The 24,019-nt window shown below is 46.4% G+C and overlaps 3 protein-coding genes across 4 annotated transcripts; 1 reads left to right on the forward strand and 2 right to left on the reverse strand.

The window, feature by feature from the left end:
* Window positions 1-1,122: 1,122 nt before the first annotated feature.
* On the reverse strand, window positions 1,123-4,807 carry CCDC163 (CCDC163 homolog). The gene is given in 8 exon segments (XM_081816858.1): window positions 1,123-1,400; window positions 2,510-2,577; window positions 2,873-2,940; window positions 3,045-3,231; window positions 3,396-3,477; window positions 3,589-3,667; window positions 3,731-4,044; window positions 4,077-4,807. Coding segments are annotated over 8 exon segments (984 nt in total). The 5' UTR covers window positions 4,155-4,807; the 3' UTR covers window positions 1,123-1,292.
* A 1-nt stretch (window position 4,808) lies between these two features.
* MMACHC (metabolism of cobalamin associated C) lies at window positions 4,809-9,232 on the forward strand. Of its 2 annotated transcripts, XM_031023064.2 has the most exons (5): window positions 4,832-4,935; window positions 6,476-6,539; window positions 6,702-6,896; window positions 7,814-7,966; window positions 8,476-9,232. In XM_031023064.2, the coding sequence occupies exons 2-5, from the start codon at window positions 6,525-6,527 to the stop codon at window positions 8,893-8,895; spliced, it is 783 nt and encodes a 260-aa protein (XP_030878924.1). In that variant the 5' UTR covers window positions 4,832-4,935; window positions 6,476-6,524; the 3' UTR covers window positions 8,896-9,232. The 2 variants fall into 2 exon arrangements, with proteins under 2 accessions (XP_006729069.1, XP_030878924.1); XM_006729006.3 differs by lacking the exon at window positions 6,476-6,539 and having other exon boundaries at window positions 4,809-4,935.
* An 817-nt stretch (window positions 9,233-10,049) lies between these two features.
* Window positions 10,050-23,004, reverse strand: PRDX1 (peroxiredoxin 1). The gene is made up of 6 exons (XM_081818366.1): window positions 22,851-23,004; window positions 20,576-20,692; window positions 17,654-17,807; window positions 17,168-17,290; window positions 16,045-16,175; window positions 10,050-10,403 (listed from the first exon to the last, which is right to left on the reverse strand). The coding sequence occupies exons 2-6, from the start codon at window positions 20,679-20,681 to the stop codon at window positions 10,318-10,320; spliced, it is 600 nt and encodes a 199-aa protein (XP_081674492.1). The 5' UTR covers window positions 20,682-20,692; window positions 22,851-23,004; the 3' UTR covers window positions 10,050-10,317.
* Between the last annotated feature and the right edge of the window lie 1,015 nt (window positions 23,005-24,019).

Consider the following 24,019-nt stretch of genomic DNA (forward strand, 5'->3'; position numbering starts at 1 on the left):
TAAGAGCTGGGACCCTTATGAGCCCACTGTACATCTTAGCTGAGGGCAAATACATACCAGGGCTGGTATGTACTATGCTCAATAAATATCCACTACCCTTTGTCTATATTTAGCAGTGGAAGAGACCTCATGAGATCTTAGTAGGATGCTGCTGCTTCTAAGGAAATCTTGGACTGCATTGTCTAGAATACAAAATCTAGGTAAGGTGAAAGTAAAGCTGCCCTTAGTCTACATAGAAAGATATACTTCCAACCAAGTGATAGAAGGATTAGAACCAATAGCCACAAGGCCTATTTTTTAATATAATAGGAAATATCAGAGTACGTCACTTCTAGTGATTCAATGAGTATTAAATCATGAAATCTGGGGGCGCCTGGGTGGCTCAGATGGTTAAGCGTCTGCCTTCCGCTCAGGTCATGATCCTGGGGTCCCAGGATCGAGTCCTGCATCGGGCTCCCTGCTCAGCGGGTGGTCTGCTTCTCCTTTTCCCTCTGTGCTCACGCGCTCTCGCTCTCTCTCTCTCAAATAAATAAATAAAATCTTTTAAAAAAATAAATCATGAAATTTGTTTTATTTAGTAAATATATACATGTATATATCATTTAACAAATATATACATGTATATTTACCACAATGTAAACTGTATTTCTTACCAGAGGTCTCAGTCAAAAAATTTTAAAAGCCACTGGATTAGAGGCAGAAACTGAAAGAAAAGAGATTAGGAAACTACTACAAAAATGCAAGCTGGGTTGGGCTGCTGAGGATGAAGCGGTGTGGCGGGACTGGAATAAGCCTTAAGAGGCAGAAACTGACGATGAGGAGAGGAAGCCTTCTACTACTCAGGTCCAAGGCCTACCTGAATGCCTCGCTCTCCTCTGCATCCCCAAAGCAACACTACCCCAGAGCACTGTCCTACCTCATTCTACCCACCAGAACAGGAGCTCCCATCTTCTTCCAAGTTCCACTAAGCACAGGGCTTGCACTCAGAAGGTACAGCTATAAATATCTATGAACTTGGATTTCAGAGAGAGAGAGATGTCAGGAAGCAGTCAAGTAACAGGAGAAAGAAAAGGTACAGTTAAGTCTATCCCATGTAGGTGCTGATTCACAGAAGATATCAGGGAGGGTTAAAACATTTTATTGCAGTTGGTGGACAGGGATGGGCAGGCAGTGACAAGCCTCAGTAGGGAGGGCAGATACCAACTAGATCAAGAAGAGGGGCAGGGGGCCCAGAAACAAGGCCTTGGAGGGGAAGGTGAGCAAAACTACTCTTTCAAGTCCTTACAGGTCACTCAGGAACATTGTGAGGCCCTTAAAGAAGAGGTTCTCCTGCTCAGGGCTCTGGGCCTAGAGCTGTAAGCTGCTGGGCTCCAGTTTAGAAAGTGTGCTCCTCTGGAGATCTAAGAGGAGAGAAAAGGAAGAGAAAACAAACCATCAGCAAGCACTATGATACACATAGAACTAAGCCCTGGGCCTGTCTGATGGGGAGGAACAGACAGGCCTAACTTGGGACAAGTAATAACAGAGGATGATGGATTCACCAAAAAAGAGGCAGAGATTCCATCTACCCAGTGCCAAACAATTAGGCAGCAGACACCCACACACCATTCAGATTCAGCCTCACCCAGTCCTGGGATCCCTGCCCTTACCCCCACCTAGCTTCCTTAAAAGTTCCCAGCCACTCTTACTGTCCAGAAGACTGACTTCAGAGCTAGATGAAGAAAGAGATGTGGCAAAGGTGGCAGCCACAGGCAGCTTAGATTGGAGGATGTGAACGGAGGTCCTGGAAAGGGGAACAGAATCAGAGGCAGAAATGGTGATTGTGGGGGCGCCTGGGTGGCTCAGTCATTAAGCGTCTGCCTTCGGCTCGGGTCATGATCCCAGGGTCCTGGGATCGATCCCCACATCAGGCTCCCTGCTCTGCGGGAAGCCTGCTTCTCCCTCTCCCACTCCCCCTGCTTGTGTTCCCTCTCTCACTGTGTCTCTCTCTGTCAAATAAATAAAATCTTTAAAAAAAAAAAAAATCTAGGATAGCTGAACTTTGGTCCCCAATGCCTGGCCTCTGAGACAAATCCCTTCCACTGCCATAAGCACCTGCAACCCCTGACCTATGGAGGTTGTGTTTATGCCGGGCATCCTGTGCCTCTGTCCTGGCAGCCTCCAGGGTGTGACCCTTGCCCTCCTGCCACTTTGCAACTGCTCCAACATCTGCCAGACCACAGACCCAGGTAGGACCAAACCTCTCCCTCTGCAGGAGGAATCCCCCTCCCCACCATTGGCGTATTCAGCACACATGGAACTCTCATGTGGGCAATGACATTTTCTCAACCTGGAGAAGAGAGCTTGGGAAGAAGAGGTTGGGAGGGAGGTAGAGTCACCACAGGCAAGAGAGGAACAGATAGGGGTACAAAAGAGTATCCTGGCCTACCTGCAGAACAGAAAAGACAGAGAAGAAAGGAAGGGGCCTCCACAGGGAGATATAAAGAGATAGGTCTGATCCTAGTCCTACCTTCCAGCTGTGGGCCTGAGCTTGCTGCCCCTCAGCCATCTGCTTCAGCAGCAGCTCCTGGTGCTGGCCTTCAGATGAGAGAAAAATGTAAGGAAGCTATTCTCCAACTTCTTTCCTTTCCCCTCCCTGCCTTGTGCCTAGCCTGGTGCTGACAACTGAGACAGGGTATTCTGTTGTAGCTATTGGGAAGCTTCCAAGCTGACTGGGGAGACTGGACTCACACCATGGAGGTAAGACAAAACACTTGGCCAGACTTCTGAGCAGCTCAAGCAATCAGAGCTATGGCCACTTACTGGGATAGCAAAAAGACTCTCCAGAAAAGAGAACAGGTGATTTTGTACCCACCCCCCATCTTTTACTCACTCAGCTAGTCCCGCAGCAGCTTCAGCTCCTCCCAAAGAAGCTCTGATTCCTCCCACAGGAGTTGCCGCCTACACAGATGACAGCCATGTTAACCTAAAGCCCATCAACAAGCCCAGAGGACACTACCAGGAGTTAGAGGCCTGAAGAAGGAGAGAACTTGCCCATCACATACTCATTCTGCAGCTCTTGGTGAAGGCCACTAGAAGCACTGCACTTTCGTGGTCCTGTTTGTATTTGGGCTTGGGCCTGTTCCTGCACCTGGCTTTGAAGGCCCTGCAGTTCCCTTCTCAGTCCCTCCAGGCATTGCTCCAGGAGAAGGGCCCTCTGCTCTGGGCCTCCCTGCAGCAACCTTAGTGATGCTGTAGTGGGACAAGTTGAGCATCAGCCCTCCTGAGAGCTTTACACATGAGCCTAGACACTCCCCTTGCAAATCAAGACATAAGTAAGTGCACAGGAGGTGTGTAACAAAATCGTGTGCGTACATAATGAGCTATGCATATGAAAAAAAGAACTGGCCAGATACATTCCAGGGCACAGATCTGGTATTTCTGCTGCTCTCGCTCTTCCAGCAGCCCCTGTACGGCCTGTCTTAGTGCCTCAGTCACCTACCCAGGCAAGAAAAACCACATGAGCTACTGTGTAAAGGGCTTCCCCAACCCCTGATATCCTCATCTCACACAAACACCACACATAAAACCTAGGGGTGCACGCTTTACCTGAGCCTGGGATTGAAGCTGGGATCGGAGAATAGTAACTTCATCCCAGAGAGAAGCTGCTCTTTGGGTCTCAGCCCAACTCAGCCTCTCTGGAACAAAGGGAGTCTCTAGAGCCCAAGGTTGTGGAGCTTGGACACCAGACTATGGAGGCAAGTGATGAGGGGAAATCCAGGTCCCAGCCAGGTCTCCTGTGGAGGGAATAAGTAAGGGACAATTGTGAGGGCTATCTTTGGGGGGAAACACAGATATTTGTTCAGGAAAGAAAACAGTTGGAATTTGGAAGGAACAGTGGATGGTACAGGCACTGGAAAAAGGCAGATCCTGGAAAGAGAAAAGGCTGTAGGGTAGAAAAGGGACAACACTTACCTTCTGTGGAGACTCCAAGAGGATACAGTCGCTGCTACAAAAGAAACAAGTGCACAGGCCAATAAGCTCTGAGTGTCCCTAAACCCAAAACTCCAAATGGGGGCCCTTAGGCGCCCCCTCACCTTAATCCTGGCCACATTTCCATCAGTAGCATTGAGAAGTGCGTCGAGGTGCTCAGCCCAGCTCAGGCTCCTACTCATAACCTTCTGGGAGGCTGCCTCCTGGCGTCTTGTGCCCTTGCTCTCCCAGCCCGGAATACCCGAGGTACAGCCCAATAAAGCCACACGTCAGACAGAGAGTTGGGAATCGGGGATGTAATCCTAAAGGTAGGGATGCAGTATCAAGCCGAAACTGGGACTAGTCAGGGGAACAGCGCTTGGGGTAAGTAGGGGAAAAGCGAGATACTCTGGTATGCAGATACCAGGTGGGAGTTGAGAGTGCCAAATCTTGTTCGAGACCTCTCCAGATCCAAGACACAGGCGTCATCTCGCCGAACCTGTGCCAGCGAGTACAGCCGCCACCCGGTTCAAACCCTCTTTATAGACCGGGAAAGTCCGACTTCGGACTTGCAGCCGCAGCGCCACTTGGTCAACTGAGTTCATCTCTCCCGGAAACAACCGGCGATGGAGGATACCGAACTACGTTTCTCTGGAAGCGACACGAACATTCAAACCCCCACCGTGAAGCTTGCCGGGAAACTGAGGCTTTCGAATTCTGTAGTTGTTGTCTTCAAGGACCAAGTGAACTACATATCCCAGGATGCATGGCACCGAGTCACCGCTATTCCGCCGCTGGTCCCAGTAGTTCTTGGGAAATGGAGTCCGAGCTACCTTGAAACTTAACGGACCAGGTTATCCTTGAGACTCCATTCCCCAGCAAGCTCTGCGCGGAGCGTGCGCTATGGAGCCTCAAGTCGCAGAACTGAAGCGGACTATCGAGGACACGTTGTGTCCTTTTGGCTTCGAGGTTTACCCGTTTCAGGTTGGTTTATCCCTCCTGCGGTACGGGGCGAGGTGTATGATTGGCCTGGGTGCTCCTGGCGTGAAGCCCCAGTCTTCTGGTCCTTCCCGAGCTCCTCTGGCCCCATGTCCCTCTGACCTATCGGGACAGGGTGTCAACGGCGACTTTGTTAAAAAAGTAGAGAAACGGTCGTACGTTTGTCCTTTTACCCCCACATAATGCCATATTGATGAATGGGAGAAACATAATCCAGTAATCTTGTGGCTCTGCCACCTCCATAATTCAGAGGAAGAAAGTGACCTCTGGAGCCAGTCACTTTAGAAGCTTCCTAAAGGAATTAGGATAGGGCAAGGCCTGGAAGGTTTGCGTAGCTAATACTTAGGCCATCCGAGAAGGGAAGGGCATTCTGTTGCTGAACAAGCGAACAATTGGCTGGTTTGTTCCATCTATCAACAGAAGGATAATTCATGATATTGCCAATCACCAGCGCTGGGCTGGATACAGAAACTGTGCACTTGCCTGACACAGAAGTCTGGCACCACCACCTACCCTTGTTTACATAGATCCATTTCCCCCTTATCCAGTACCCCCTGTACTGAGCTGTGTGCTTGGACAAAGCTAAATCAACTCAGCTTGAGCCCTTTGCCTGATGCTTAAGAGACAGCCCACTTCCACCCCTTCCACTGAGTGGCCCAGAGCAGTGCTGGAAAAGAATATAGAGGAAGAGAGGTAGGTTGGTTCTAGCTTAAGAAGGACTAACCAGAAAAAATGGAGTTGAGCTTCATGTGAAAAGAAGGAAAGAGGATTATGTACATCCCAAATATCAGGAACAGCTTGAGTAAAAGTGTGGAGGTAGTGATGGATGGCAGGTATGGAGAGAGTGAGAATGACTGGTGGGTCAGGTAGACCTGGGTGGGTAATGGGAGTTATTGTACTGAACAGAGCCAGTCATCCTGGGCTCCTACTTCTCATCCCTTCCCTCCCCTATATCCAGTCAGACACCAAGCCCTTTAGGAATCTGTTACCTGAATCTCCCAAATCCATTCCCTTCCTTTTAGCCCCTCTATGCTCTGGTCCAGGCCAGTATTCGTCACTTGGATTACTGCAGTAACCTGCTTGCTATAATTGTGTATGCAATCCATCCTCCACACTGCAGCCAGATCTTTCTAAAACTGATGATGTCGGTTTACTCCTTAAATCTTCGATGCCTAGCCCCTTGTTTAATTGTCACCAAATTAAACCCATATTCCTTAAATTGGTATTCTAGGCCAGCCATAATCTCAAACCTACTGATCTCCGCCCCTCTCCAGCTCCCCTTTACAAACTGTTCACTTCTATCAAACTGGACAATTTGCTATTTTCCAAATATGACTTTTTGCATGTCTTTGTTAATGCTGTGACCTCTATTTATAATGCATAATGGAATCTCCCTCCTCACATCGTCTGTCAGATTCCTTCCTAGCCTTCAAAACAGCTTCCAAGAAGCCTTTTCTAATTTCACAGGACCCTCATTTGGCCCTGTCATTGCACTAATCACAGTATAATTTCTTTTGGTTCTTAGTTCATGAATCCTCTGCTTCTCTATTCCAAATTCCCTGTCAAATTCCCCCATGGAGAAGTCCCCCGTAAGTATACATCATGCAGCATCTGTATAAATCCACTGACTGAATGAATGAGATGGAGACTGAGGCAAGATGTATGAGGCCTTGAATGCTAGGATAAGGTATGAGCCTAGCAAAGGTCTAAATTGGCCCTCCTGTGTGGCCTGAATTTTCTCTCTGTTCCAGGTGGCATGGTATAACGCACTCCTGCCTCCAACTTTCCACCTACCCCTGCCAGGACCGACCCTGGCCTTCTTGGTACTCAGCACACCTGCCATGTTTGACCGGGCCCTCAAACCTTTCCTGCAGAGCTGCCGCCTCCAACACCTGATTGACCCTGTGGACCAGTGTGTGGCCTACCACTTGGGCCGCGTTAGAGAGGTGAGCAAGGTTCATATATTCCCCCAGCTTCCAAGCCTGTAGCCGCTTCCAGCTCTTTTAAGCTCAGTGCAGGACTAGAGCTACATAGAGCCAAGAGCCACTTCCCAGATAGGATATATCCTAAAGCCATCCCTGATATTGTGATCTCTCCCCATTCTGCTTCATTTTACCCCAGTTTCAGCTCCCTTCTCCTAGCAGACCCCCAGGTCTGGAATAAATCTCACCCTACTCTGATGGTCAATTAATTACATGAACCTCAAACCAGACTTTCCTTGGCCTCCAAGTGAAATAAGAATAAGCCTAGCATCCCCTAAGCATCTCTCACCTGTCTTAGCCCTAGACTGGAAGTTTTGTGCTGTCTTCGGGGCCTTTTGAGGACAGAACAGTATTTCCCCACTACATACACATACACATAAAATACATACACATACATTGGATCTCCCCAAAGCTGCGCCAGGTCTTCCTCCACACTGGGACTCTGGAAGGCAGAGACCAGTCACCCCTTATAATAAATTTTTTTTTAAGATTTATTTAGAGAGAGTGCAAGGAGGGGCAGAGCGAGAGAGTCTTAGGCGGACTTTGTGCTGAGGGTGGAGCCTGACACACCGGGCTCAGTCTCCAGCCCCTGAGAGACCTGAGCCGAAATCAAGAGTGACACTCAACCGAGTGCACCACCTAGGCGCCCCAGCCCCTCATCATGGAAGCTTCTGAGCAAGACCTTATTTCCCTTCAAACATGGGCCCTCCTGGACAGATCATTTTCTTCACAGTGGACCCCCGCACCCCCAAGTTTAAGGTCATGCTTTCCCTTCAAATGATTTCTGAGGACAAGATCTTATTAACAAATATTAGAGCTCTCTCGGGCAAAGTCATGATTCCTTTCGTGCTATTTGAAATGAGCTTCCATCTCTATCCCAGAACCTCCCAGAGTTGCAAATCGAAGTCATCGCTGACTACGAGGTACACCCCAATCGGCGCCCCAAGATTCTGGTCCAGACTGCAGCCCATGTGGCAGGGGCTGCTTACTACTACCAACGAAAAGATGTGGAGGCTGACCCCTGGGGGGACCAGGTCAGAGGGCAAGTATGAATGAGTAGGGGCTGGGAGAAAATAGTGAAGGCCCCTCAAGATACCAACTAACATTCTTCCACCTCCCCTGGGTAAAGGATTTGGTAGACACAACACCAGGGAAAGATGTCAGGTATTGGTGTCTGGATGTCAGGTCAGTCAGGAGCCCAATCCCACATGCTTTCCGGAGTCTACCTGGGAACAGAGGAGGTCAGAGAACCTAGTCTGTTCTTAAAATCTGGTTACAGGATGGAGGGGGCAGAGCAGTGATTAGGAGACCAGTGGTGAAGACTGGAAGTTGATGGAGGCTGTTTAAGGAACTCTCCTTCCAGCCAGAGTAAGCTCAAGAAAAGGGTTGTCCAGGAGAGGAAATGGGGGAGCCCAGCTACAAGAGTGGTTCAAATATGGAATCAGTGTCCTTTGAGAATTGAACAAGCCTAGTCTGCAATGATGGTAGTTGGACCTAGTGCCAAGTGACTTCCATGACGGTGCTTTTCTTTACTCTCTCCCAGCACATATCAGGTGTGTGCATACACCCCCGATATGGGGGCTGGTTTGCCATCAGAGGAGTGGTGCTGCTGCCAGGAATAGAGGTGCCAGATCTGACACCCACAAAACCCCTGGACTGTGTACCTAAGAGAGCTGACCGCATCACCTTGCTTGAAGGGTTTAATTTCCATTGGCGTGACTGGACATACCGGGATGCTGTGACACCACAGGAGCGCTACTCAGAAGAGCAGAAGGCCTACTTTTCTACTCCACCTGCCCAACGTTTAGCCTTCTTGGGCTTGGCCCAGCCCTCAGAGGATCCTAGCTCTACGTCTCCTGAGCTACCTTTTACAACACTCAGACCCAAAAAGCCCCAGAATCCCAGCAGAGCCCAGGGCTGGCTCAGCCCCAGTGTCTCACCACCCGCATCCCCTGGCCCCTGATATCCTCCCTCCCCTGGGATCCCTATTTATAAGTGGTACTTGCTGGGACTCGTTTTGCTTTTCGGCAAGGCAAGAGCTTTTATTTTGGATATATTTATTCTTGATAAAAGAATTCTAGTAGAGATCTTCAATGAAGATAAGGCTCTTGTCAAAACACAGAGATCCAGAATTCCCACCTGGCTTGGAATATGGGATTATTCCTGTTAGCATTTCTCTGCAGTGCTCTAAGATGCTAATTGTTACAAAGCCTTTCTAAAGGGAAATCATCCCCTAGTGGCATCTGCCTCATAGGCTTGTTGTGGGTAATGAATAAACACACAAAGCACTTCTGAAACAATGCCTGGCTTATTCAAGTGGTGTCCGTTGTCATTCAAAGCCCTGGGAATCCTGTACTGCTGCTCAGAGGTCTTGCTTGGAGGGGTAGGGATAGGCTGGAGTACCTGACAGGTGTCTGGGCAGAGTACAGAATACACGACAGACTGAGTTCTGAATCTTCCATAGCCACAAGGGCTCAGGAGGCACCCACCTTCTACCCAGACATCCCTCCCTCAGGACAATGAGATCAATGAGGGCCAAAAAAGGACTACCTTCAAATCAAGGCTAGGATCCAAGGAAGCCAAGAAGTGCTCAACACTGTGTTTTTTCTATTTTAAAGATTTTGAGGGGCGCCTGGGTGGCTCAGTCTTTAGCCTATAAACACTAGGGCTCTTTGTCTCCCCCACCCCCTTTTAGTTTCAAAGACTCTACTTCTGATCTTTTTACAAAGCCAGTACCAGGCAGGCATTTATCATAAGAGGCCAAGCTTCAAGTTCTCATACAGCACTCCCAGTAGTGTAAAGGTAAATGTCCAAGTAATCTCATGGGGCCTGAATCTAAAGCCTGCAATTTATGCTTTAACCTATAGCACAGATTGCAATGCTTTAGCCAACATTACCGCAGGTCTTGCTTTCTCCCCCCAGATACGGTGAAATTACGACCTTGGTTCAACTTCCTTTTCCTGTGTCTACTTGCATATCCCCCTGCCCCCAATGTAATTTTCTGATTCTGAGGCAGGTCTCACCCTCATTTTCTCCTAAAAAGAGAAAGCAGAGCGTAAATTCCTCTCAACATCAAAAGCCTAGTACCCCCCCACCCAAAATGAAGATTCAACAAGGTCTCAGTTCAAGTTTAATCGAAACAACAAAAGACAAAAAGTGATGCCCTGCTACTGTACATAACAGTTGGCCTGCCCCGTAACAGCTCAGGCCCTTCTCTCCAGAGGAAGAAAGGCTGGCCTCCCCAACCCCTGCAGGAAAGGCCTGGCCTGTCCCCATACCACATCTGCACAGTGTCTAAAGTTTTATGTTCTAAGCATGACAATAATACAAAAAAGATTGTTTTCATGGCCACCCACTGCAGCCCAGCCCTAAAATGACCCGGCGCTCACTTCTGCTTAGAGAAATATTCTTTGCTCTTCTGGACATCAGGCTTGATGGTATCACTGCCAGGCTTCCAGCCAGCTGGGCACACTGCAAGAGAAAAGTATTAAATTAATAACCTGCTCAGTTGTGAGCTCCACCTTCCTCCCATGAACAAATGGGAGACAAACGGACCAAGGGCTCAAAACCAAATCTGATACCTTGAAAGGCTGAACACTCTGGAACCAGGAAGCCTATGCTACAGTCTGAGATCCTTCAAGCCTTTTAGTGCAAGGCTAACTATAAACATGTTATTTAATCCTCACCATAGCCCTAATACTATTACACCTAAATTTATGCATGTAGCACCTGAAATTTAAAGAGTAACAGCTTCAATTGTATATGCTTTGTTCTAGAAATAATGTCTAAAGTATATATGGCAACACAACTATTAAAATTTGTTAACAGTAGATAGGTGGGTGAATGGGCATTTTTATTTCCTCAGTAATTTTATGTATGATTCACATATATATTTTATTTTTTTTTTTTTAAGATTTTTATTTATTTATTCATGAGAGAGAGAGAGAGGCAGAGGGAGAAGCAGGCTCCCAAGGAGCAGAGAGCCCGATGCGGGACTCGATCCCAGGACTCTGGGATCATGACCTGAGCCGAAGGCAGACGCTCAACCATCTGAGCCACCCAGACACCCTCACATACATATTTTAAAAAGCCTTAAATGCTCTTCAACAAATGGTGCTAGGACCAGCTGGATTTCCACATGTAACCAGAATGAAGTAGACCCGTACTTCACACCACATACGAAAAATTAACTCGGGGGCACCTGGGTGGCTCACTTGAGCGGCCAACTCTTGGTTTCAGCTCAGGTCATGATCTCCTGGGTCTTGGGATGGGACCCCTACACTCAGCTGTCTGCTTGAGATTCTCTCTCCCCATCTCCCTCTGCCCCTCCCCTTTGTGCTCTCTAAAATAAATAAATCATGGGCGCCTGGGTGGTTCAGTCGTTGGGCGTTTGCCTTCAGCTTAGCTCATGGTCCCAGGGTCCTGGGGTCGGGCCCCACATCGGGCTCCCTGCTCAGCAGGAGGCCTGCTTCTCCCTCTCCCCCTGCTTGTGTTCCCTCTCTCGCTGTGTCTCTGTCAAATAAAAATAAAAATATCTTTAAATAAATCTTAAAGAATAAAAAACTTCATGACCTTGGATTTAGAAATGTATTCAATAATGAACAGTTAAATTGGACTTGATCAAAATTAAGAACTTTTGTACAAAGGACATTTTCAAAGAGTTAACACACAGAATGGGAGAAAATATTTACACATCGTATATCTGAGGAGAGATTAACAACCAAAATGTATAAAAAACTCCCACAATTCAACAGAAAGACAACCCAAGGGCGCAAGGGTGGCTCAGGTTAAGCATCTGCCTTTAGCTCAGGTCATGATCCTGGAGTCCCGAGATTGAGCCCAGCATAGGGCTCCCTGCTCAGTGGGGAGTCTGCTTCCCCCTCTACCCCTCACCCCACTCTTGTGATCTCGCTCTCAAATGAATACAATCTTTAAAAAAAACAGAGACAAAAAAAGACAGCCCAGTTCAAAATGGTCAAAGGACCTGAGCAAACATTTCTCCGAAGGGAACACAAAATGGTCAATAAGCATATGAAAATATGCTCAATATCACTAGTCATTACAGACATGCAAATCAAAAGCACAAGACACCTCTTCACACCCACCAGGATAGAGAGTATTAAAAAAAAAAAAAGTGTTGGCAAGGTTGGAAAGAAACATTTAGTATTGCTGGTGGGAATGTGAAATGGTGCAGCTGCTGTAGAAAACAGTTTGGTGGGGAGCCTGGGTGGCTCAGTTGTTGAGCGTCTGCCTTCGGCTCAGGTCATGATCCCGGGGTCCTGGGATCGAGCCCCGCATCGGGCTCCCTGCTCCACGGGAGGCCTGCTTCTCCCTCTCCCATTCCCCCTGCTTGTATTCGCTCTCTCACTGTCAAATAAATAAATAAAATCTTTAAAAAAAAAAAAAGAAAACAGTTTGGTAGTTCCTGAAGAAGCTGAACAGAATTACATGACCCGGCAATTACACTTCTAATGTAAATAACCAAAATAATTGGAAACAAAGATCCAGACACCTGCTTACCATTATTCTAGCAGCATTATTCACAATAGCCAAAAGGTGAAAACAATCCTGTGTTCTTCAACAGATGGATGAATACAAAATGATATATACATAAAATGGAATATTATTCAGCCTTTAAAGAATGGTTTTGAGGGGCGCCTGGGTGGCTCAGTCGTTAAGCGTCTGCCTTCGGCTCAGGTCATGATCCCGGGGTCCTGGGATCGAGCCCCGCATCGGGCTCCCTGCTCGGCGGGAAGCCTGCTTCTCCCTCTCCCATTCCCCCTGCTTGTGTTACTGCTCTCGCTGTCTCTCTCTCTGTCAAATAAATATCTTTAAAAAAAAAAAAAGAATGGTTTTGATACCCACTGCAGCATGAACCTTGAGAACCTTGAATCCATTATGCTCAGTGAAAGAAACCAAACACAAATGGATATTGTTATGATTTCACTTACATGAAATATCTAGAATAGACAAACTCATAGACACAGAAAACAGAAGTTACCAAGGGCTGGAAGTAAAGGGGAATGAGAAGTTATTGCTTAATGGGTTATAGCTGGCTGGGATGAAACATCCAGAGAATATTGGTGATGGATGCACTACAACATTGTGTATGTAATTAATGCCACCAAACTGTACACTTAAATGACAAATTATGCCATATGTACTACATTAAAAAATTAAAAAAAAAACACTTTAATGACTTGTCCCCATACCAAGAAATAGGCTGTAAGTAAACAAAGCCAAGACTCTGTAAAACCACAAACACTAAACTGTTTCTTCCCACTGGAAGCCCTTGAAGGATCTAAAGAAAGCAACCCATTTGCCCCCTTAGTTTAACTCTGCCAACCTGGATAGCCTGAAGGGTAGGACTGACAGAGAAGGCCCTACTTGCACTAAGTAACTACTTTCTACTCCTTGGTAAACAAAGGTCTGAGTTTGAAGCTTTCATACCTTTATTATGCAGAAAAAGCATAGCCTTCCAACCTTTTCCTACAATCCTGAGCTAGCAACGCTCCTTGGGCTAACCTGAGAAGAGTAAGAGAAAGAAGGGAACCAATCTCCTGTTTTTCAATTCCATTTGCTCCACCAGTGGTCCACCGGTGCTAACAAAATCTTAAAAATATATATACGTACGGGCGCCTGGGGTGGCTCAAGATGGTTAAGCGTCTGCCTTCGGCTCAGGTCATGATCCCAGGATCCTGGGATCAAGCCCCCCATCGGGCTCCCTGCTCAGTGGGGAATCCAATAAAGGGCTTTGCCACGCCCCACCTCCTCTTTGTGCTGAATCTCACCCCCCAGCAGGGGGCAGTCTCAGGAGCTATCTGCTCCTTCAATGCACTAAGGTAAAGCCCACACATGCTTCTACAAATGGTGCCTTCGGATACTAGTTGCTCACTGATTCCTATTAGCCAACTCTAGCCAAGCCACCACTTTTGGGTCCCCTGAGCAGACACCACTGATTCGGACTCTTTAACAACTTTCACATTCTGTATCATAAGATCAGGTCTGACATGGGCCTTCGAAAACTAGTCTTAACTTTTATCACCTGAAGAAAGAAAATGAGATGTAGGTAAGGCAAATTCATCCAAGTACACCTGTGCACTTCATCTTACCTCAGCAGCACTTGATCACAACTATTTTGTCCTCAATTACATTAGCTTGGGAGGTTATGAGGTTCAAGATCTCCATTCCCCCATATACCCAGCTTCTGCAGCCTCAGTCCTTAAAAACTAAATTAAGTCTTAGTTAGGGTAAGGTTGTCTCATTCTGGCAACAACTATACACCAATGAGGGGGAAAAAGATCAAAAAGCTACAGCCTTACTAACTCAAAAGCTGGGATCAAGTAGTTTATCACAAAACTGTAATGAAAATATGAGGAAAGTACTAGTGCTGGAGAAATAGCACAAGGAAGGCCTACACTCTAGCAAATGCTAGATAAAAACCCCAAGTTGAATCTGCTAGGTCATGTGTAGATTTTAGTAGGACAAACTTATAGGGGCGCCTGGGTGGCACAGTCGTTAAGCGTCTGCCTTCAGATAAGGTCATGATCCCAGGGTCCTGGGATCGAGCCCCGCATCAGGCTCCCTGCTCGGCAGGAAGCCTGCTTCTCCCTCTCCCGCTCCCCATGCTTGTGTTCCCTCTCTCTCTGTTGAATAATAAAATCTTAAAAAAAAAGGACAAACTTATAAAATGATTTTTGATCCTGAAACATCTAATGAAGAACCTTGATATTTCATCTCAAACACTCTAGCCCTAACTACTCCTCCTTAAAAAAAATTTTACATGGGAGCACCTGGGTGGCTCAGTCGTTAAGCGTCTGCCTTCGGCTCAGGTCATCATCCCGGAATCCTGGGATCGAGCCCTGCATCGGGCTCCCTGCTCAGCGGGAAGCCTGCTTCTCCCTCTCCCACTCCCCCTGCTTGTATTCCCCCTCTCGCTGTGTCTCTGTTAAATAAAATCTTTAAAAAAAAAAAAAAATTTTTACATGAACATTTACGTAATTTGGTTATTTGCTGATTCTAATTCTTAAAATATGACACCACCACAACAATACAATGTAATTTAGGAAGATAAAAACAGGGGTGCCTGGGTGGCTCAGTCGGTTAAGCTGCCTTCAGCTCAGGTCATGATCTCAGGGGCTCCCTGCTCAGTGGGGAGTCTGCTCCTCCTGCACCCTTTGCCCCCCACCGCCCCCCCCAGCTCACATGCACTTTCTCGCTCAAATAAATAAATCTTAAAAAAAAAAAAAAGACTGTATTAGAGCTGTATCTGTCTAGTCTTTGGGCAAGTTATCTTAGTCCTAACTTTTATATTCCAAACTTCAAAACTGGTCATGTATTACCTTTAAAAAAAAAAAAGGGGGGGGGGCGCCTGGGTGGCTCAGTCGGTTAAGCACCTGCCTTTGGCTCAGGTCATGATCCTAGAGTCCTGGGAGCCTGGGGGGGGGGGCGGGGAGAAGGGTCCCTGCTCAGTGGGGAGCCTGCTTCTCCCTCTCCCACTGCTGCACCCCTGCTCATACTCTGTCAAATAAGTAAAATCTTAAAAAAAAAACACAACTAGGGGCACCTGGGTGGCTCTGTCAGTTGATTCTCTGCTGTCATGGGTCCAGGGTCCTGGGGATCAAGCTTCAGGTGGGGCTGCTTCTCCCTCACCTCCCCACTCTGTGCTGTCTCTCACTATCTCTCTGTCTTGCTCTCAAATAAATAAATCTTTAAAAAAAAAAAACTAATAAAACAAATATGATCACAGGAATTAAAAGCTCTTCTCCCAATAAACACTTGCCCAAGAATGGCATGCTGTATCTCTAGATGTACTTCTCAAACATTTTTTTTGCCCTTATACACACCTATGAGATCCTCCTACACTCCTTTAGTAAGTTAAAAGCTGCAGCAGTGATTCTAAATGAGCAGGGCAGAAGCAGAGACTATGCAGCTAGAACAAAAAGCCTTTATATATTCTCCTCCCAAGCTTTTCCGCTACCTCACCCCATAATCCATTACAGAGATTTTAATTTCTTGAACAGACATACTTTTATTTGGTAGACCTTGTTCCTGCCATCTTTCCTTTCCTACCACAATTCTGTTGTCAAAGTCACCAGGTGGATTGGCTTACCTTCCCCATGCTTGTCAGTAAACTGGAAGGCCTGAACCAGTCGCAGAGTCTCATCCACAGAGCGGCCGACAGGAAGATCATTTACCGTGATCTGCCTAAGGATACCTTTATCATCAATGATAAAGAGGCCCCTAGGAAGAAGAGATTGAAGGTTTGAGGGATATGCAGTTCAGGTTTAGAAATTGCTTCGTTAGAACAGAGATGCAGTGGGAATGAAAATGTGCTGGCCTCCCAAACTTGCATTGGCTTTGTCTTCCTGCATAAATAATGAAACGAGGAGTACCTGGCTGGCTCACTCAGAAGAACGTGTGATTTGTGGGTTAGAGCCCCACACTGGATGTGGAGAAAGGGAAGGAGGAAGGAATAAGAACGAAATGGGATCATTATCCTGTATGCTTTAAACTTATACAGTGATGGGGGTGCCTGGCTGGCTCAGTCAGTGGAGCATGCAACTCTTCGTCTCGAGGTTGAGAGTTCAAGCCCCACATTAGGTATAAAGGACTTAAAAATAAAATCTTTAAAAAATAAATAAATAATAAATAAATAAATAATAAATAAATGTATGGATGTATGTACTGATGTATATATGTATGTGCCTGGGTAGCTCAGTCATTAAGCGTCTGCCTTCAGCTCAGGTCATGATCCCAGGGTCCTGGGATCGAGCCCCGCATTGGGCTCCCTGCTCCACAGAAGCCTGCTTCTCCCTCTCCCACTCCCCCTGCTTGTATTCCCTCTCTCACTCTGTCAAATACATAAAATCTTTAAAAAAATAAAAATAAAAATAAATAAATAATAAATAAATAAACAAACAGGGGTGCTTGGGTGGCTCAGTCTGGTTAAGTGTCTGCCTTCGGCTCAGGTCATAATCCCAGGGTCCTGGGATCAAGCCCGCACTGGGCTCCCTGCTCCCTGGGGAGCCTGCTTCTCCCTCTCCCATTTCCCCACTTGTACTCTCTGGCTCTTTCCCTGTCAAATAAAAATCTTAAAAAAAAAAAAAAAACACACACACAAAACAATGAAAGGAAAAAGGAGTCTACAGATCAGGGCCCTACCTTTCTCCAAAAGGCCCTCAAGTCAATCAGATAATTTTGATGAAATGTCAGTCCCCCTGGCAGGAATATACCTGAACGAGATGCCTTCATCAGCCTTTAAGACTCCATAGTCCTGAGCAATGGTACGCTTGGGGTCTGATACCAAGGGAATGTTCATGGGTCCCAGTCCTCCTTGTTTCTTGGGTGTGTTGATCCTAAGAGCAAAAAGCACACATACAAGCACATTCAAACTCTTGTGTAGCAAAAGGATTAACTGTATCTATTCCTTCCCTTTTTCAGCATTCCTAATCTAATTTCCCCCAAAGACCAAACTTTTCCCAGAGTAAAGTGAGTGCCTGTAGATAGTTTAGGTCACCAGGGTACACTCAAGCTGCAACCCAAGCTGCTTCTCCTCTGCTGCCAGGTAGTAAGAGAGCAACAAGAGGAAGTCAGAGCCTTTGCACTCCTTCCATCAGGAGCTAGAAGGCAATACTTGAGCAAGTCTTTTGTCAAAGCCCCCCCAGTCCCAGTTGCTACTTAGTTCAAAGTTCACAGGCAAAACTGACGAAGAGATTTACCATGCCAGGTGACAGAAATGAGAATCCACAGAAGCACCAATCACTTGACAGTTGAGTTTCTTAAATTCTTCTACCCTGTCACTGAAGGCAATGATCTCCGTGGGGCACACAAAGGTGAAGTCAAGAGGGTAAAAAAAGAACACGATGTATTTTCCTGGCGGGGGGGAGGGGAGAGCCAAAAGTTTACCTTTGAAACACACTTCCTTGCTTTACAAAGAATAAAAACCAAGGGGCACCTGGTGGAGCTCATGGCTTTGGGGGAAGGGAGTGGGGCGGAGAGGGAAAGAGAATCTTAAGCAGGCTCCACACCCAGCACGGAGCCCAACGTGGGCTCTATCTCACAACCTGATCCAGAATCAAGAGTCGTACGCTTAACCGACATGCCCCTGATAACAACTCTTGATCTCGGAGTTGTGTGTTTGATCCCCACACTGGGTGTAGAGATAACTTAAAATCCTGAAGTATCGTGGTGACTCAGTGTGTTCAGCATCCAACTCTTGGATTTCGAGTCAGGTCATAATCTCAAGGTAGACTCCACCCTAAGAGGGTCTGCTTGAGATTCTTTCCCTCCACCTCACACAGGCAAGCAAACTCTTGCTCTAAAATAAGTAAATCTTTAAAAAAAAAAAAAAAATCTTAGGGGGCGCCTGGGTGGCTCAGTCATTAAACGTCTGCCTTCGGCTCAGGTCATGATCCCAAGGTCCTGGGATCGAGCCCTGCATTGGGATCCCTGCTCAGTGGGAAGCCTGTTTCTCCCTCTCCCACTCCCCCTGCTTGTGTTCCCTCTCTCTCGCTCTGTCAAATAAATAAAAATCTTAAAAAAATAATAAAATAAAATCTTAGGGGCACCTGGGTGGCTCAATCGGTTAAGCATCTGCCTTCGGCTCAGGTCACGATCCTGAGGAGTTGGGATCTACCCTGCACGGGGCTCCCTGGTCAGCGCAGAGTCAGCTTCTCCCTCTCCTCCCTGTTCTTGCCCTCTCTAGCTATCTCTCTCAAATAAAATCTTTTAAAAAGAAAAAAATTATCACAATTAAAAAAAAACCTAAAGAACTTTTCCAAAAAAAAAGAACTTTTCCTATGGAAAAAAAGTCTTTTTAAGTTGATGGTAGACAACAACTACTAAATGCCAAGACTCAACACAGATGTCTCCTAGCAGCTAGTTTAGAACATCTTGTTGTAGGAGAGCCTGCATGAAAAAAACATCTTTTCAGTTCTATGCTTTATTTTCCTGCCTCCCCATTAGCTGCCAATTATAAGATAAACACGGCTCAGTCTGATTTTGATCTCTAGATAGTTAAAATTAGCACAAACACCAAGTTCTCCAATAAAGAAAAACAAAACCAAGGATGCAATTACTTACTAGATAAATGCCAATACATACAATTAATGCACAGGAAAAGCTCAATTACTGGATTCTGTCTTGCAAGTCAATAAAAAGACCAAAAAAGAGGAAACCAGAACCTTTGACATTTCTTCCACAATGAACCACAATAACGGGACAGGTAAGGTTTAAGTGATCATCTAAATCACCACTAACTTATTCCTAACAAGCCTAATTGGACAAGAAAAAATTTGAGGCAAAAGTTCCAAAAGTCCTACTAAGATAACAGGATCTCTAGTTTAAATTCTACTGAAGTCACTCAGATTACCAGTAGAAGTAGCTCTTCAACTGGCCAAGCAGCCTCTCACCATAACTAATAAGTTGAGTTACTGAAAAGTTCCAAATATTCACTCATTTCCAGGTAGCGGCAATCTCTGAAAGTCAAAATAAACTGTTCCTTTTGACATTTACTCTGAAAACCAGAATCACTGGAAACTCTGAACTCATCTGAACAACTTCTCCAGAGCTTTACCTAACAAGCACTTTGAAGCCTCAGCAGGTCAAGCCCTGGAGGAGAGAGCAGCTTTTTCTAAACCTGTCTTTCTAAACCTCGAGCCTTTACCCTTGGGCCAGGGTCACCTCCCTATGGTGCTACTTGTTTGCCAGGGGAGCTTCCCTCCATAGGGCCCCTCTTAACTGCTTCTCATTCAAAACAAGTGTGAAGTGTTAGGAAACCTTAATCACGTTCTACGCAAAAGCGGAGTCCAGAAACTAATTACTATGCCACTAAAAAAGGTACACTTAACACCTGAGTTTCCGATTTGCACTTCAAGGAATCTGTGTATCAACTATCCCAAAAAACCCTGCTGTTCCAGGACTGCAAGGTTAAAAAAAAAAAAAAAAAAAAAAAAAGAGGCTCATCAGAGCTAGCCAAGTGTCTGCATGAAACTATCACAGGAAAGAGAATTGTTCCAACTGCAACATCAACTCTTCTCCTGGGGCTAACAGTCAAGGGAATGTGCCTAAGCCTCTGCCTAATAATACAGCAGCTGACATATAAATATATTTTTTAAGATTTTATTTATTTTTTGACAGAGAGAGACACAGCGAGAGAGAGAACACAAGCAGGGGGAGTGGGAGAGGGAGAAGCAGGCTTCCCGCGGAGCAGGGAGCCCGATGTGGGGCTCGATCCCAGGACCCTGGGATCATGACCTGAGCCGAAGGCAGACGCTTAACAACTGAGCCACCCAGGCGTCCCTATATTTCATAAACTTAAACAGTTTAACCTCTGAAGAGGAGCTTTCAATGACATAATGAGTATCTCCCAAAACAGTAATACAATTGAGTACTGAGAAGATAATTGAGCTAGTATGTCCAGGCATAATGAAGCATGGGCTTTTTCCGTAAGCAGTCTGAACCTAGGGTGTCTATCAGTGACCATGGTTGTTAATCACTCCTTCAACATGCTCCTACCCTAAAGACTATGACCTAGGATATACGTCATTTTACAATCAAACCTAACAAAAAGAGAAATCTAATGAGCAATCCTAGATTGTAAAGTAATTCCATTTTAATGAATCTAATGTAATTACTCTTACCTTTGTAGTCAGATAGGCTGAGGTCTTTGAACTGGCCATCTGGCATAACAGCTGTGGCTTTGAAGTTGGGGGCAGGATGCCCAATTTTGGCATTTCCTGAAGACATCGTGCTATCAGCTGGAGATAAAAGAGCAAGTGAATTAGAAACAGCCTTGTTTTTCTAGGTAACCAACACCCTTCTTCTACTTAACTGCAGAATGTCCAGTGACCTTAGTATATACATTAATTTTTATATTAGTATTGACACATAAACTGAGCTTTCCGACTTCTGAAACAAAAATCAGCATTACAGGGGCGTGTGGGTGGCTCAGGCTGTTAAGCGTCCTTGACTCTTGATCTCAGGGCGGAGCCCGGAGCCTGCTTGAGATTCTCTCCCCTCTTCTTCCTCTGTTTCTTCCTCCTTCCCCTGCGTTCTCAGGGTCACTCTCTTAAAAAACCGTCTCTGGGGGCGCCTGGGTGGCTCAGTTGGTTAAGCGACTGCCTTCGGCTCAGGTCATGATCCTGGAGTCCCAGGATCGAGTCCCACATCGGGCTCCCTGCTCAGCAGGGGGTCTGCTTCTCCCTCTGCCCTCTTCCCTCTCGTGCTCGGTCTCTCATTCTCTCTCAAATAAATAAATAAATAAAATCTTAAAAAAAAAAAACCGTCTCTGAATATCAGCTTTTGTTTTCATTTAAAAGCAGCAATTTTTTTTTAAACTGAAGTAACCTCTATTGCTATTTCTTTACTATCATTTGTGCAATGGCATTTTCTTCTGTAGTTTCATTATATAAAAAGCACAGAGGAAGGTTCAGCCTCAAACCTGAGCCCAAATAAACAATGCCATAATGTCTATTTCTAGAAGTGGTCATGTTGCCCTTTCCCTGGACTGCACCTTCCATCTGCCTTCCTAATTCAGGAAGCACACCTGACCTTTCTCCAGATGCATTTGCTCAACACAGCACACAACCCTAAAGCCAATCCAACTTTTCAAGACACAAGACCAGGATTCTGGCATATGCTCAATTCCAAAACCTTAGGGGTTGTGTTTAAGCCCTAAAAGTCCTTTCAAAAATGGGTTTCTGATCTTGGAGCCGGGATTCTGGAGCAATAATAAGTAGAACAAGAGTCTATTTATTACTGGGGAGCCTGGCTGGCTTAGTTGGTGGAGCATGTGACTCTTGATCTCAGGGTTGTGGGTTCCAGTCCCACGCTGGGTTTAGAGATTACTTAATCTTAAAAAAAAAAAAAAAATCCTTACTGTAAAAAAAAAAAAAAAAAAAAGCAAGAACAAAAAAAATTACTTACTGCTAAAAAAAGAAATGCTACACTGGATTCACCCAAGTCAACAAAGACAGGAAGCTGAGCTCTATAAACCACTAAGCCATCAGTTTGAAAGACCCAAGAAGCTAATATTCCACGTTCCAAAGTTTTTGGTGCATGATACCACAACCAAAAAAATCGTTGTGAGCATCGAATATTGCAAACTTTCTAATGCTTAATACCAAACAAAAAACTAGTAAGGCAAACTGCAATTTGGCGACCAAATATATAGGGTGTGACCCTAACATAAACTACCTTCTTGTCCAAACCTGCTTTTCGAGGTGGTCCCCACTCCACTAAAGTCCGACTCAGCGGGGTAAAGGCCGTACGTAGGACCTCAAGCCGGTGTGGGCCTCTGTGGGTCTGCCCACGAACTTTCCTGGCGAAAGCCTCGCCCCGAAGCCCCACTTCAGGTTCCCTCCAGCCGCTCGCATGATCAACCCCCCACCGTAACACTTCAGTAAGCACCAGCAAAAAAAAAAAAAAAACGCAGTCTACACAAACGAATTTGGGATCACCACAATCCCTATTCAGCAAACGCAAAAAATAAAGGCAGAGAAGGGAATCAGTATCCGAGACTCCCCATCTGGTCACCTCTCAGGACCGGGGAACAGCCTTTACCTCTACCACATGACGCGCGGGTAGCCTCAGGTCAATTTCCAGGTCCATTCTAGAAGCTTCCCGAACCCGCCCCGCCTGGAAGATTAACTGAGAGCCCACCACGCCAAGCCAATAAGCACCCTCTGCTCGGATTGCCGGGGAAAAAGGAAACTCGAGCCGACGTTCGTTTAAGAGTTTAAACAGGTCCCCGCATCCGCAAGGGAGGCCCACGGGAGGGTGCGCGTACCGCCTAACCACTCTCAAGCGTCAGACCTCGCCCGTCCACCTCCCCCGTCACAGAACCCAAGCTGAGTAGGGTAGGACCCCAGAAGAATGAGGAAAAGGCGACGACCCGGGTGTGGGGAACCTTCTCACCGACTCTGAGAACAAAAACGCCAAAGACAAGGCAGGAAGAAGACGCGTGGAACCCGCGCGCGGGGCGCTGCCTTTATAGCCTGTAGGGCTCTCGCGAGAGTCAGAGCGGGCCGGGGGTGCAGGAGGAGGAGAGAGGAGGGGGATGTAGTCCGAGCCCCGCCCCGACCCAACGCGCCCCGCCAGAATGACTCAGCACTTTCCCTCGCTGTGGGCGGGCTCGGGCACGGAAGGTACGGATACCCCTCCCTGCTGCCGACGTTTGGGGTCGCAGAGCCCAGAGCGAGTGTCTCTAAAGCCGAACGCCTCGGTTAATCTGGGATCTCTGCGAGGGTACCCTGTGCGTCTTTCCCTCAAGGCCCAGACCAGGATTATGGTCCTGTTGACCTACAAAGGATCACGTCTAATCCACACCAAGCACTGAAAACTATCCAAATATTTCCCAAATACTGATCCCTGCAGCCTCTGCCCTAGTGCTGCCTCAGTACTCAATCTCCTTCATTATTCTGATTTCCAGGATTGCCGCTTTCCTTCTGCCTACTCCTTCCAAAGCTGCTGGAGGGAATCTTTCTGAAATCTGATCGTTTCACTCCTCTGGTTTGTGGTTTTAAAAAACTGAGGCTCTATAGTCAGTTTCCTGAATTAAAACTCAGTGTCATAGAGCTACCATATGATCCAGCAATTGCACTACTGGGTATTTACCCCAAAGATACAAAAGTAGGGATCCGAAAGGGTACGTGCACCCCGATGTTTATAGCAGCAATGTCCACAATAGCCAAACTGTGGAAAGAGCCAAAATGTCCATGGGCAGATGAATGGATAAAGAAGATGTGGTGTATATATATACAATGAAATATTATGCAGCCATCAAAAGGAATGATCTTGCCATTTGCAATGATGTGGATGGAACTGGAGGGTATTATGCTGAGCGAAATAAGTCAAACAGAGAAAGACATGTATCATATGACCTCACTGATATGAGGAATTCTTTTTTTTTTTTTTTTTAAGATTTTATTTATTTACCTGAGAGAGAGAGCACATGAGAGGGGAGAAGGTCAGAGGGAGAAGCAGACTCCCGGCTGAGCAGGGAGCCCGATGCGGGACTCAATCCCGGGACTCCAGGATCATGATCTGAGCCGAAGGCAGCCGCCTAACCAACTGAGTCACCCAGG

The sequence above is a fragment of the Leptonychotes weddellii genome, chromosome 4 (assembly GCF_054177405.1).
Source record: "Leptonychotes weddellii isolate Sample4059 chromosome 4, ASM5417740v2, whole genome shotgun sequence".
NCBI classification, from domain to species: domain Eukaryota; kingdom Metazoa; phylum Chordata; class Mammalia; order Carnivora; family Phocidae; genus Leptonychotes; species Leptonychotes weddellii.

Excerpts from the sequence above, each read along its gene's own strand:
- MMACHC (XM_006729006.3), top strand. The coding sequence starts at position 4,855 with ATGGAGCCTCAAGTCGCAGAACTGAAGCGGACTATCGAGGACACGTTG. Across the intron at positions 4,936-6,701 it reads TCGAGGTTTACCCGTTTCAG|GTGGCATGGTATAACGCACT; the intron begins GTTGGTTTATCC and ends TCTCTGTTCCAG. Across the intron at positions 7,967-8,475 it reads CTGACCCCTGGGGGGACCAG|CACATATCAGGTGTGTGCAT; the intron begins GTCAGAGGGCAA and ends ACTCTCTCCCAG.
- PRDX1 (XM_081818366.1), bottom strand. The coding sequence starts at position 20,681 with ATGTCTTCAGGAAATGCCAAAATTGGGCATCCTGCCCCCAACTTCAAA. Across the intron at positions 17,291-17,653 it reads CATTTCTGTCACCTGGCATG|GATCAACACACCCAAGAAAC; the intron begins GTAAATCTCTTC and ends TTTTGCTCTTAG. Across the intron at positions 16,176-17,167 it reads GATGAAGGCATCTCGTTCAG|GGGCCTCTTTATCATTGATG; the intron begins GTATATTCCTGC and ends TCTTCTTCCTAG.